Raw genomic sequence first — 14,886 nt, 5'->3', positions numbered from 1 at the left:
GTCACTTTTTTTTAGTGCCACTGTAAGTTCGGTCGCTAAATGAAAAGTTGCATTACTTGTACAAATTTGCTGTTTTTAGTTGATCCTGATAAAAGATGGACTTGAGTTGTTTTTTTTCCTGGAATAATGAAGCTATACCGTTTCAGCACAACTCAAGAGCCAGAATCAAGAAAATTTTCAGCTTCGGAACATGTAGTAAATTAATTTCCTTACACTTAATTAATTACACTGATTGCACTACGATAATATGGGTTGCTTTGAAATTGCAAGGTGGGCCACAAATAAATTAGGTAATAGTAAAAAAAATCACTTGTAATTAAATACACTTAATAATTGCATTGTTATTAACCCAGAGGTTAATTATGTTAACCTTACCTTAGTTATCAGTAGGTGTTTGTGTTGTAACATTTTGGGTAATCTTGGTTTCCTTAGTTATTTTGTGCTTCAGTGTATTGCACCAATTCAGAAAAACCAATTCACTTATTAACCAAGTCAGGTGCATTGAATTTACACAGCTAATAAAAAATGTTTAGTAACTGTCCAGCTAAGGATGATAAGCAAGAAATGAGATTGTAGATGACCAGGTTGATTACGAAGGTAGAGTCAAATGCATCATCAGTTTGGAATTCACTATGCTGTGGTAAGAAACAGAAGTCTTCCCCCCGCACCCCCCCCCAAAAAAAATCCATTAACTCTTACCTGGCACCAATTAGCCTTGACTGTTGGTAGATCAGATTCTTATATAAGTAGCATGGAATAAACTCGTAATGTTTTTGCGCTCTATCCTGGCTTCTGATTTCTTGTGCCTGACAGACACCTGCCATCTTACCGCAATGCAAACTTTGCATTTGTTTCCTGATGTTGGATGTTGAAATGTTAAGGCATGTTTTTTTAAAAAATTTCTGATGCCATGATATACATATGTGTGTGTGTGTGTGTGTGTGTGTGTGTGTGTGTGTGTGTGTGTACATACCACCTGACCAATTAGGTGTTTTGTCCCTGTGGATGCAATGAAAGCAGTTCCTCAAGATTTCAAAAGCCACAAGATTTTAGGGATTACTTATTTAGTCCCTTTCTAAAGGCCACCCACCACTCTGGAGAGGTTAAAACAAATAATACGGTCAGTTAAGAACACAGGTAGTCCTCCACTTATGACTGGCTGCTTTGTGGATGTTTGAAATTACAACCTCTCTGGAAAAAGAGACTTATGACCTAATTCCAAAGTTCCAATAGCAGTTAGCAGTTAGACTTATATACCGCTTCATAGGGCTTTCAACCCTCTCTAAGCGGTTTACAGAGTCAGCACATTGCCCCCAACGGTCTGGGTCCTCATTTCACCCACCTCGGAAGGATGGAAGGCTGAGTCAACCTTGAGCCGGTGAGATTTGAACCGCCGAACTGCAGATAGCAGTCAGCTGAAGTGGCCTGCAGTACTGCACCCTAACCAATGCGCCACCTCAGCTCCTGTTCACAGTCACATGTCTGTATTTCAGGCTCAATTACAGTCATTGGCCGAGAACTAAAACTGTTGCATTGGTGAGAAATCAACAGAAGTCTAGAGCAGGGGTGTCAAACTCAAGGCCCGGGGCCAGATCCGGCCCGCAGGGTAGTTAGATCTGGCTCGCGGTGCCTCTGCCAGTAAAAAGGGAGCTCATGCAGCTTTCCCGAACTCTGTTTTCACTGGAAGAGGGTTGTAGGTGGCCATCACAGGCGAAAGTGGAGCTTGGGAGCCCATTTTCACTGGGAGAGGGTTTCAGACACCACAGGAGATCCCGACAAGAGTGTTGAGCTGGCTGGTTCCACTACAAAACCGCGGTAGACTAAAGCGCGCTTGACGAAAGTACGTACGTGACGTCATCACAGCGCGACGAAACAGCACGCTGTGAGCGGTAAACTTAAAATTAACGCGTAAATCTATACCTAACCCCCCCAAACCTAACCCTTAACCTAACACTAAACCTAACGCTAACCCTTAACCTAACCCTAACCCTTACCTTTACGTGAATCGGCTTTCTTTAATTTTATTTTTAATTTTATTTGTCGCGCTGCTGGTGACGTCAGGTACGCGCTTTGATCGGGCGTGCTTTAGTGGACCGCGGTTTTGACGGGTCATGGAGCTGGCCATGTCAACCCTGGCCATGCCCACCCTGGCCCCCCAGGGTCAAACACAACCCTGATGTGGCCCTCAATGGAATCGAGTTTGACACCCCTGGCCTAGAGGGTGGAGAAAAATCACTGGCTGCTTGCAAGAATTAAAGCTGACCATAAACTGAGCTATTCTTAGAACTCGGTGAAACAAACCTGACTTCATGAAGGCTTGCAAAATGAAAGGGGTTGGAATGAAATACGAAATGGACTAGAACTCATTTTATCGGAGAGCAGAAATTTATTCAAACAGAATGTCGAATGTTACTGTAGCTATTCCTCTTTTTCGTACAAAAGGTGTTTTCGCCTCCCCCCTCCCCCGTCCCCAATTCAGAGAAGGAAATTTCACTATCGGATCATACAGAAACGCTACGAGAATTCGTCTTTTTAACACCTGTGCGTATAAACTCAGCGCGTTCTCAAGTAAAAACCTAAACTGACTTCCAAAATAGCTTAAATAGCAAAGTTACCCGAACCTCTATTTAAGAATTTCTGCAAAAAAATACTTTTTCTTTAAAAAAACGATCAGAAAATTAAATAATGAATAATAATAATAAAAAACTGCATACATATATACAAATATACAGGGAACTCGGCTCTCCTGCTATCAGGCAACATGCCTGACTGATCCCAGGATGTATAAAACTCAGCTGCTTTTGGCAAGTTCCGATTCCGCTTATCAAAAATTGTGCCGCAGTCGCCAAGGTGAGCCACTCCAGTTCAAAACACAGAAGTCTCTAAAAATTTAAATAAAAAAAAAAAACGATGCTCCTTGGTCCCCACGGATCCAGTTGTGAGACTTAAAGTACGTAGTTTGCATTTGACGGCAAAAAAGAAATGTCGGACTTGTTTGGCATTTGCTGTAAAGCCTCCCTCTCTTCCTAAAATTTGGAGGACAAAAGCTACCGCTTGCTTCCTTTTAGAGGGGTGATGACCAGTTTATCTCACTTTGTCTCCCCGTTCGACACTGATGGGCTAGCTGGGACACTACACTTTTTCCTGGTCCAGACTTCAGGATATGCTCCAGAGTTGTTATGCCTTCTTTTTATGTCCTGCGCCTTTTGGCCGCGCTGGGACTGGAGGGGTTGCTGTTTGCATTTAAGACCTTTTCTGTGACTCTGTTCCGCTTTCTCTTATCTCCTCCTTCTTTGGATCCAGACTCCGAGGAACTCCTTTCCTTCTCTTTGCTGCTGGGTTTTTCGGTGGCCTTTGTCAGGTTCCCCAGGGAAGCATATACTGAAACAAAACGGTGAGACAAAATTTAGGCAACATCTCTGTTCCCAAAAAGAGCGTGGCTGCAATGAATTTATATGCATTTTTTTTTCCATATGTGATTGTACTTTTTATGAGAAATATACATTAATACATTAATATACATTAATTTGTTTTAAAATGAAGGATAAGGATAATAATTAATCTGTGTACATTTGATAGAGGATTGGGGATATAATGTATAACCCTAAGTGTATATTATAAAGATATCTTGTTGTTGATAAATAATTTTAATAAGAAAGTAATCAAAAATTGGTATATATATGAAGTGAGTATTTAGAACAGTGTTTCTCAACCTTGGCAACTTGAAGATATCCGGACTTCAACTCCCAGAATTCCCCAGCCAGCGAATGCTGGCTGGGGAATTCTGGGAGTTGAAGTCCGGACATCTTCAAGTTGCCAAGGTTGAGAAACACTGATTTAGAATATCTTGTTGAAAAATGAAGGAATAACATATTTGTATGAATGTATGATGTACAAGGACAATAATGAACATAAGCATACTCGATAGACGATTGGTGGGATTATACATAAATGAAAATAGTGATATATAAATATAAACAGTTGGTAAACTCTTTTATACTGTAAAAATATTCAGAATGGGATAAGTGATTATATAAAGGTATATTGTTATTAAACAGACAATCAAGAATGTAAGGGAATTAGGTTCGTTGAAAAGAAAGAAATATTAACCGTAAGTGAATATATGTTGTACAATGAAAGTGAGGTATCTAGTTATATTAGATGGAAAATCTGTGATTGTATGTGTAATTGAGAATATGGATGCAAAAACACTTGGAACCAAACGACATGCAGCATGTAAAGGATGATAATTTTTTACGTTGTTTTTTATGTTTAAAAAATAAAATAAAAAATGAAAAAAAATACATTAATACAATCTAGGTAAAGGTTCCCCTGCGTGCTAGTCTTTCCTGACTCTAGGGGGCGGTGATCATCTCCGTTTCAAAGCCAAAGAGCCAGCACTGTCCAAAGACCTCTCCATGGTCATGTGGCCAGCATGACTAAACGCTGAAGGTGCACGGAATGCTGTTCCTTTCCCACCAAAGGTGGTTCCTAATTTTCTACTTGTATTTTTACGTGCTTTTGAACTGCTCAGTTGGCAGAAGCTGGGACAAGTAACGGGAGCTCACTCTGTTATGCGGCGCTAGGGATTCGAACCGCCGACCGTCTGATTGAAAAGCTCAGCGTCTTAGCCACTGAGCCACCGTGTCCCTGAGCCACATGATCATAATTTTTATAAGACATATACATTAATAAAAATCTATATGTAGGTTAAAAGTAGGTCATTCTATCCACAATTTCAACCGATCAATAAGTGTAGAGCTGGAAGGGACCTTGGGGGTTTTCTCATCCAGCCCCCTGTTCAAGCAGGACATCCTATTATACCATTTCAGATAAATGGTCATCCAATCTCTTCTTAAAAACCTCCAGTGATTAAGCCCCTACAATTTCTGAAGGCAAACTGTTCTACTGGTTAATTGTTCTTACTGCCAGGAAGTTTCTCCTTAATTCCAGGTTGCGTCTCTCCTGGATTAGTTTCCATCCATCTGATTTTATCCAATTCCTCATGGACCCAAATAGTCAGTTTTGTATCTAATTAGTTAACTAGAGGTAGAGCTGGAGATACAAGTGTGATGGAGCTGGCCCATTGCGGTCGTCACTTGCAATGAGTCGTAGAATGGTTTGATGATGAGATTGATCCAGTTTCAACACTTCTGTGGCAGTTGTTAAGCAAACCAATGGTTTGCTATGGGATGTGGTTTTGCTGAAAATGGGGAAAAGCTGGTTTTCAGCAAAGCTGCCCTAAAATGTGGTCGTATGACTGCAGGATACTGCAAATGGCCATAAACGCAGCCCTATGGCTGAGCATCTGACGTTTGGCCACATGACCACAGAGGAAGCCTGACCATTGGAACTTCAAGTCTATAACAAGATCTCATGAACAGAGATAAGAGTTTTGAGGAATTCTGGGAGTTGAAGTCCACATAGCTTAAGTTTAACAGAATAAGAGTTGGAAGGGACCTTGGAGGTCTTCTACTCCAACCCCCTGCTCAAGCAGGAGACCCTAAACCAGTGATGGCTAACCCTTTTGCCCTCGTGTGCCGAAAGCGCCCGTGCCCACATCCATAATACAATGCGCACGCAACACCCTCTGTGTGCCCTGGCCCCCTGCGCATGTGCGTGCGACATCCCCGCGCCCCGTTTTGAGCTTAGCAGGTCTCCCTGAAACCTCCTGGGACCAAAAATGGGGCCGGGGGACACGGGATACACCGCGCTCCCCCCGCCCCTGATGCATGTCTACGCTGTTACAAATGTTAGTCCGCCTTGTATGCAGCTTTATTCCTCTAGCATTCATCTCCATTGTTCAGGGATGCATTTCCTGCCTCTCTAGGATTTATCTCTATCTGCTCCTGTGAGGCACTTCCTGCTGGATGTATATAGTTATATTCTCAATGGCTTGTATAGTGTTTTAATTAAACAGCACGCTCTGCAGAGACCTGAAAATTAGTTGGCCAGTGGGAGGCGGCGCCTGCATGCACGGTGGAGCTCAGCTGGGGCGACAGCTTGCATGCCGGCAGAGAGGCCTCTGTGTGCCATAGATTGGCCATCATGGCCCCATACCATTTCAGACAAGTGGCTGTCCAATCTCTTGTTATGTTGCAAAGGTTGAAAAGCATCACAATAGGCCGTTAACAATGCACGATCTCTTTCAACTCTTCTAAAACGGTCTACCTTCTAAAACATTCCTTTCATAACCTCACATGTGAGGACTAATAATGGCCAACCCCTGTCTTAACTGAAGACTTTTCCTATATCAAAGTACCTTCTTCGGCAGCTGAGTGCGCTTCCATCTCTTCCTTTATTTCTTCCTTCATATCGTCTTCAATCATCACTTTACCTATGTGCAGTATGAGAAACAGATCAGTGGACAGTAGGGTATTTTAATGTCTTTCTTCCTTCAGTTGATCTTCATAAGGCCGCCCAAGTATGTTTTGGGGCAACAGGACTTTTCAATGCCAGCTCCTCCTGCCACCAAGAGCCCTCCAAATCATTTAGATGATGATGATGATGATTATTTCTTTTATTCATTAAACATGAAACTCAGTCAACTGAAAATTCAAAAATGCATCACAAATACTATTGACTAGTGCTAATGGTTGATAGTTTGCTGCCAGCGTCCTAAGTATCAACCAAGTACCTTCTTAAAATATACGATGTTCCGAATAGTGCAGTTTTTTGTAGTTCTGCTGTTTTTGTAGTTCTGTAGTTCAGGAAGCTGCAATTTGTGGATGGATCTTATAAAATTCTTGGACATGGTACTTATACCATGTACTACTACTATTACTTGTTGTTGTTGTTATTATTATTATTATTATTATTAAGTATGGGCTGGAGGAAAAAACCAAACCAAACCCGTAGCCTCCAAAACAAAGAAGCAGGAAATGAGCAATTTCTATATACATACATACATACATACATACATACATACATACATACATACATACATTTAGTGTCACAACCCCTGGTATGCCCCAATTATGGGAGGAAGCTAACTGCTTCCATTATCTCTCTATTGGCTCGTCACAAGAGTCCATCACGACAGAAACCCAATATTTTTACTGTTGCCTTTGTTACATTTGTTGTATTTGTGCTGATTTATTTATTTATTTATCAGCACAAATACAACACACACACACACACACACACACACATTTTCAGTTTACATTCAACTGATAGTGTCCTCAAACTTCTTTTTTGTTTGGCGCAAAAGAGAGGCCTTTCCTATTCTACTTCTAAAACGGATGGCATTATGACTTAAATCCAATTTTATAGTTTTGGCAAATTTCTCTGTTCTCTTGAAGTTGTTGCCTTTTCCCAAATTTCAATAGCTTTCAAAGCACATTTTTTTTCTATCCAAAAGTGTTGAAGGGAACACCAGATTTAGTCTAATCATCCCTTTCCACCAAAAATGAAAAGCATTCTCCAAGATGGAGATTTGCTTTCTTCCTTCATGAAAACGTGAGTGATGCTCTGCTTTCAGGACATAATTTAATAGCTTTCCTTAACTCCGGCATGGCCACTACTAAAAAATTCTGGCAACTGAAGTCCACGCATCTGGGAGGCTCCAAAGATAGCTCAGGTCTACAAAGTTCTCCAAATTTTCTGAAAATAGCAAAGTTTATCCACTTCATCTTGGCTTGGAAGGTTTCCCTGTGCTATCATCGGGACGCCAGTTTGGATGATAGCAGAAAAGAGTTTCCAAAAACAAGCTTGCGGTGTCTTTGTAAACCTGTGCTGTCTTTGGACAACTTTCAAAAAGACACCACAGCTTGCTTTGAAAATTAGGGTTTTAAGTTGTAAGACTACTTCATGCCGAATTCTGGCCTTTTGAAGACCTTATCAATATCTCCTCCAGTGTAATGGCTTAGGCTGCAATTCTATAGACACTTTTACTGTAATATTTTGTTTGCAAGAAATGTACTGTACATCCAAATGCCTCACCTTCTTTTACTTCCTGAATGATTTCTTCAGGGAGGATGAAGTTTTTTTCCGAGTTGGGGAAAGGAAGAATCTCCGACTCATGCTTAGAAAGAAAAACAATATTAATTAAACCAATTATGCCAACCTTTAGATGTTTCCAAATAAACATACACAAAGTAAGATTTCGCAATTAGGGCATAATGTTTTGAAAGAGCTCTTCTTTTGCTTCTAGCCCTTCCTTTTTTCTTTTTTCTGACCTCTAAACTCGTTTAGCTTATAGGATCAACACTTCTCAGTAGGTTTTTAAAGTTTGTATGTGTTGATGTTTGATTCAGCATTTCTATTATTTTATTCTTTTGTGTATTTTTATTGTATAACTGCACTGTCTGCTACCATGAATCATGCTGGACAAAACTGAATTATTCTGCATGGTTGCCTATACCGAAGATCAACAAGTAAGGTTTCCTTTAAAAATGAAAATATACAATAAAGCAGCAATCGTTACAATGTGTGTATCTTTCTCTCATATTACTTAATCCCCAAGTGGGTGCTACTACAGATACATGGCATGTGCATAAGAAAGATATCAACTAGAACTAACCCACAGTTGCCTTCTCAGATGAATTTTAGACCTTGTGATGTCTTTTCAGTTCTCAATTTCCACACTTTTTATCTGATCACAATATTACAATACCTACAGAGCTTTTTGTAGGCATAATATGGGATTCCTTAACAAGCAAGGACAAGATGAAAGGATAAATGTGTGCACGATATAAAACTTTGTATACTGTATCAACCCTAATCAATTCTCTGCAGGACAAAGGTCACTTTATTGAACGTTGGGGCCATAATCTACCCTGGTTGCCCAATGAGGGTGGACAGATGTTTTTTGATTTCCCAATCTAGTGACTAACCCCAAAGGATCCAGCCTGCTTGCGTGCCAGAGGGAGGATTAGAATCTGGCTCTCCCCATCTATAATTCAACCCCGGAACTCTTCTTATACCTATATCTAACATCTAGCACAAAGATGGCCAATCTATGGCACACACCTCAAAGGTGACATGTTTTGGGTGACACACCAGTGTTTGCCAACACCCACCTATTCTTGAAAGTACACCCGGTTCTCTAGTGATTTTTGGAGACTGGGCAAGAATGGGATATGATCTTGTGCAGTCTTCGGAGCTCCTGAAAATGAGGTTCTTTTACTTGTATTTCATTTTTGTAATTATATGACATTTATTTACCTAATACATAGCACCGCACCTGATAGGACTGTGGTTTTTTTTTTTTTTTTTAAATAATTTGCTTCTCTTTCCTTGGATGGGTTATCATGCCAACAGAGTACAGTTTGGCATTTTCCACATTTCTGACACAAGAAGCCCAAAAGGTTCATCATTACTGATTGAGTATGTATTTCCAAAAGGGTGCTCTGGACCCAACATGGTTTCTTTTGGTATTATGATCAGCCTCACAGTAGGAGTGGTACGGTGGCCTAGAGGGGGAGCTCTCGCCTCACAATCAGGAGGCTCTGAGTTCAATCCTAGGTAGAGGCGAATATTTCTCTCTCTGGGCATGCTGAGAATATATATGCTGAACAAAACTCTACACTGGCGACAGGAAAGGCATCTGGCCATTAAAACACTCTTAGCTCCATTCAGTTGCCCAGACTCCACCTCGTTAAATGAAGATGATGATGATGATCAGCCTCACAGTCAGGAGTTCCAAAGACTGAAAAAATAGCTCGTGTGGAATATTTTTGTCTACACGCAACTGAATCTCTGATGCAAAATGAAGCTTGGGGGATGGAACGGACCACCCAGCTATGGTTTCCCCTCTGAAAGAACAAGCCATCATCATTTCTCCACTTGACCTGGGTTGCAGAGCAAGCACTTTCTATGGCCAGCCCTCATAGCTGTAATTCAGCAGAGGCACCGACCTCTGTTTTTCACCTGTCAACACTTACCAGTGCCTGCATGTCATACATCGTGCTCAAGTGATCCCAGATAACTTTGGAAGAAATTTGCCTCCCAATATTCTGACTAAATTTATCTCGGATACAGATCATATGAAAATGGCGATTCACACCTGAAGGGGAAAGAAAGAGTGAGAACAGTGGAAGGGGAGGGAAAAAAAAGGTAACACAAAAAGAAAGCCTTCTTCGTGTCACGCTCGACTTCTGACGGCTTATGCAGTGTTTCTCAACCTTGACAACTTATAATAGGTGTGGACTTCAACTCCCCGAATTCCCTACCCAGCATGGGGAATTCTGGGAATTCAACACACATCTTAAAAGTTGCCATGGTTGAGAAACACTGATTTAATGGGCACATCCATGCTTCTCTTTGGAAATGATACAGAAGCAGTTTAATTTTTATTTTAAAAAACCCAATCTAGTCTGCATTATTGGCATTCCTTGGAAGTCTCTAATTCAGGAATATAGTCCTTGACTTACGACCAATCTTTCTGTTGCTAAGTGAGACAAAATTTCTGTTGCTAAGCGAGCCCGAATTTATGACTTTTCTTGCCACGGTTGTTAAGTGAATCACTGCAGCAATTATATTAGTAACATGGTTATTAAGTGAATCTGACTTCCCCTTTGACTTTGTCAAAAAGCTGCAAAAGATGGTGACATGAGCCCAGGATCCTGCAACATCATAGATACGTGTCAGTTGACAAGCATCTGGATTTTAATCATGTGGCCATGGGAATGCTGCAAAAGTCATAAGTATGAAAAACGATCATGTCAACGATCACAAGCGCAAGTTTGAATGGTCACTAAATGAACCAGAATTGCTCCTGTTCAGCTTCCAAGCCCAAGCAAGGTGGCTACTGAGGCCACAAGTTACTTTATAAATACTGCAATACAAACCTCTCCCCCCCCCCCAGATGTCTAGTTTAAAAATTTAAACCAACTCCACAGTGGATCAAGAATACAATTTGCCAAATTAGATTACAACTGATTACATTAAATAGATTTGGCCGCAGGGAGTAAGAGGTGCTTTGGTACAGTTAAGCAGGGAAAATTTTTGCAAAAATGGCATGCTTTATCTACCAAGGACAAATGGATATGTGGGGCAAAAAAAGGGTTAACAAAATCCAGCCATTTTTGCCTTTGTGGACTTATTCACAAAGTACCAGATTGCACTACTTATGTCAGGCTTAATATGGAGGAGGAAAAAAACCCAAATCCTCTAGATTGCAATCAAGGAAAGCAAAACGTGAGGGGGGGGGGGGGATCATGCACAAATAATTTATATTCCAAGGTTTTCTTGGTCAAAGTTCTAGTCCCCTGGATGACATCGCCAGATCTCGCTGCTTTAGCAGAGTAAGGAAGATACTCAGAGATGATTCACACCCTGGTCAATGTCTCTTTGCAGTTCTACCATCAGGCAGAAGACATCAAAGTATAGCCAGCCGAACAAACAGGTTTAAAGATAGTTTCTATCCTTGGGCTGTGAGACTTTGAAATACAACCACAATCACTCCATGCAGACGCTAGTTTTTTTCCTTTTTTCTTTCTTTCTTCGTTTCTGTTATAATTTTGCACCAGTGAGGTTAAAACCAATTTCGTTGTATTTGTGCAATGACAATAAAGATTATACTTGTACTTATACTGGTTCCACCACAAAACCGCGCCCGACTAAACCGCGCCCGACTAAACCACGTCGCTGACGTCATCAACAGGGCGACAACAGCGCGGAGACAGAAGCACGCTGTAAACCCTAAACCTAAAATTAACCCCTAAACCTAAACCTTAACCTAATCCTAAACCTAACCCTAAACCTAACCCTTAACCTAACCCTAAACCTAACCCTAACCCTAACCCTAACCCTAATCCTAACCCTTAACCTAACCCTAAACCTAACCCTAACCCTTAACCTAACCCTAAACCTAACCCTAAAGTTAACCCTAAACCTAACTCTTACCTTAAGTTGAATCGGCTTGCTTTCAAAGCGCTATTTAAAGCGCCCTTCTTTCTCCGCGCTGGCTGTTGTCGCCCTGTTGATGACGTCAGCGACGCGGTTTAATCGGGCGCGGTTTTGACGGGTCACGCTTATACTTACTCTCTTGTAAAGGCCCAACAACATACAATCACGATGGAATAAAGGTAAAACCACACAAAACAAGCCAAATGCAATCTGATTCTGCTTGCAAGATCTTAATACTATTTTGGGGTTTGTGAATTTTTTTTAAAATAAAATTTGTATTGTTTTTATTAAAGGAAAATACAAAAAAAAAATCATCTTTCATTACATCTTGTAGAAAGCGTATCCATTGGTTACAGCTATATTCCGTGCCTTTCTTCCACAATCACATGTATTTCATTCAGTTTAAATTGTACATTTTAGAATTTATATATTTTACTATCACTATTCCACCATTTTCATTTAATAGAGTTTTAAGGACACAGCCACCTTACTGGCATTGTTAAAAAGATATCTAACATCTCTCCCTCCCTACCCCACAACTCACAACTTAACACTTCTGTCCATTTTACTCTTACTAGTGGATGGCACCTGCTTGTATCATTGAATATTATCAATTAATATTTCTTTGTTATTATTGTAATTAGCTAAAGATTGTTTATTTTTTTCACCTCTCCTCTCCATAGGCCCAAAAGAGATTTACCTTTATAACCATCTCTAAGCAGCAACTTATTAATAAGTGTTAACAAAATAACCATTTAAGATCTAAAACAGTCTAATGTTTGAATTTTTGAGGGAACAAGTCTGATTTTAAAATTCCTGATACTTTCCATTTTTAGTGACTTTCCTCTCAATTTATGTATATACACATACATATATGTATGTATGAACACACACACACACACACACATGCACACACAAACACACACACACACACAAAAGCAAAGTCCGCAGCTTCTTCGATTGGAGATCAATTTTTGAGGAGTCAAGAATACAGAAGCAGCTTGCCCTTCTCCTTCTAGTCCACTGAACCTGGACTCTCCTGGTGGTCTCCCATCCAATAATAATAACCAATAATAATCAGAACCAGCTCAGTTACTTAAGGTTTTGAAAGAATGCTGGTCTCCCTGGGATTTATCCCGGAAACAAACAAACAAACAAAAAATATGCTTTTTTTCGGCCCAGACACCCCTACAGCCTGAAAAATCAGATCTTGCTGCCCTCCAGCCCTAAAAGGCCGCGATAACGGCAACCCAAGCGAAAGTAAGCACGTTTGGGAAGGAAGTGCCGGGCCGGAAGAGGAAGGCCCAGACCCCGCGCTGCCGTTAAGAACCCCTCCCGCCTCCTCGCGCCCCGCCTCGGCTGGCGCCGCTACGCGAGGCCGAGGCTCCACCTGCGGCCTACTTTCATACCTTTCTCCGTCCCCCCCCCCGCCTCCCCTCAAAAGCACTCACCGACGGGCTTGTGGCCCAGCATGGCGTGGAAGAGGCACACCTCCACTTCGGGGCTCCACACCACCGGCACGGGCAGCAGCGGAGGGGGCGGCGGCGGCGGAGGAGCCGCGGACGTGGCCGCCATCGCGACCGCCGCAGCCGCCGCGTCCTCCGACGATGCTTGAGACCCGGGCTCCATCGCAGCCGGAGCAGGCCCAGGGCCCAGGCCAGAGGAGGGGGGCTTCACCTCCGCGGCCCCGGCCGAGCTCTCCGCTTCGCCCATGGCCGCCGCCGAGGCCCATACGGAGGCCCAGCGCCCCCTGGCGACCGCGCCAGCATCGTCAATGGCTGAGGACCCGCTCTTAGCATCTCTAAAACTGTCTCTAAAGTGCTTTTTCTCTCCCCAACAGGCAACGGGACTTTTTAGGTTTTTTTTATAGAATAGAATAGAATAGAATAGAATAGAATAGAATAGAATAGAATAACAGAGTTGGAAGGGACCTTAGAGATGGTCTAGTCCAACCCTCTAGTCCAACCCCCTGCTTAGGCAGAAAACCATACACCACTCCAGACAAATGGTTATCTAATTTCTTCTTTAAAACTTCCATTTACAACTTCTGGTGGCAAGTTGTTCCACTGGTTAATTGTCCTCACTGTCAGGAAATTTCTCCTTAGTTCTAAGTTGCTTCTCTCCTTGATTAGTTTCCACCCATTGCTTCGTGTTCTACACTCAGGTGCCTTGGAGAATAGCTTACCTCCCTCTTTTTTGTGGTAGCCTCTGAGATATTGGAACACTGCTATCATGTCTCCCTTAGTCCTTCTTTTTATCAGACAAGAACTACCCAGTTCCTGCAACTATTCTTCATATGTTTTAACCTCCAGTCCCCTAATCATCTTTGTTGCTCTTCTCTGCACTCCACATATTTTTTTACATCGTGGTGACCAAAACTGGATGCAGTATTCCAAGTGTGGCCTTACCAAAGCATTATAAGGTGGTTTTCCTTTGAAGACGTTTCGCTTCTCAGCCAAGAAGCTTCTTCGGCTCTGAAGGATAGTGTAGAATGGAAGGATTTACACCCCTTGCAGTCATCTGAATATAAATCCTTCCGTTCTCCATCAAATGAACAGGTGACTGCATCCTTTTAGAGGGTCGTTGAAGGACTTGGAGGTTTATCTGTGTCCTCAGGGTCACCTGAATGGTGCAAATGGATGTGGAATTGTTAAAAGGACTGTGTTGTAGACTGGAGATAGATAATGTCTTATCCCTGAATCTTTACATTCTCCACCGTCCTGTCAGAGCCGAAGAAGCTTCTTGGATGGGAAGCGAAACGTTTTCAAAAGAAAAAAACAACAACAAGAAAGTCCAGTTGCCTCCAGAAAAATCACCTTTGGGACAACCATGACTTGGATGACTGAGAATCTCTACAGACTTTTAGCCATACAATTTGGGATGAACTCCCTTGGAATAGTGTGGGAGTCGGAATGGATTTCCAGGAGGAAAAAGTGCAGAGCACAGGAACCAGGAGCACCACTCAGGTGACCCTGAAGACACAAATAAACCTCCAAGTGCTTCAAAGACCCTCTAAAACAGGGGTGGGTTTCAGGC

At 41.9% G+C, this 14,886-nt stretch overlaps 1 protein-coding gene across 1 annotated transcript; it reads right to left on the bottom strand.

The window, feature by feature from the left end:
• Window positions 1-2,366: 2,366 nt before the first annotated feature.
• MRGBP (MRG domain binding protein) lies at window positions 2,367-13,587 on the bottom strand. Its single transcript, XM_087720571.1, has 5 exons — window positions 13,302-13,587; window positions 9,885-10,006; window positions 7,942-8,023; window positions 6,263-6,337; window positions 2,367-3,381 (listed from the first exon to the last, which is right to left on the bottom strand). Exons 1-5 carry the CDS (start codon window positions 13,561-13,563, stop codon window positions 3,191-3,193), a joined length of 732 nt encoding a protein of 243 aa, XP_087576697.1. The 5' UTR covers window positions 13,564-13,587; the 3' UTR covers window positions 2,367-3,190.
• Window positions 13,588-14,886: the final 1,299 nt, after the last annotated feature.

The sequence above is a fragment of the Thamnophis sirtalis genome, unplaced genomic scaffold (assembly GCF_051295495.1).
Source record: "Thamnophis sirtalis isolate CommonGarterSnake01/CBP01778 unplaced genomic scaffold, rThaSir2_p1.2 scaffold_7, whole genome shotgun sequence".
NCBI lineage: Eukaryota > Metazoa > Chordata > Lepidosauria > Squamata > Natricidae > Thamnophis > Thamnophis sirtalis.
The sequence above is the reverse complement of the archived record's forward strand: the minus strand, read 5'-3'. Positions and strand labels throughout refer to the sequence as shown.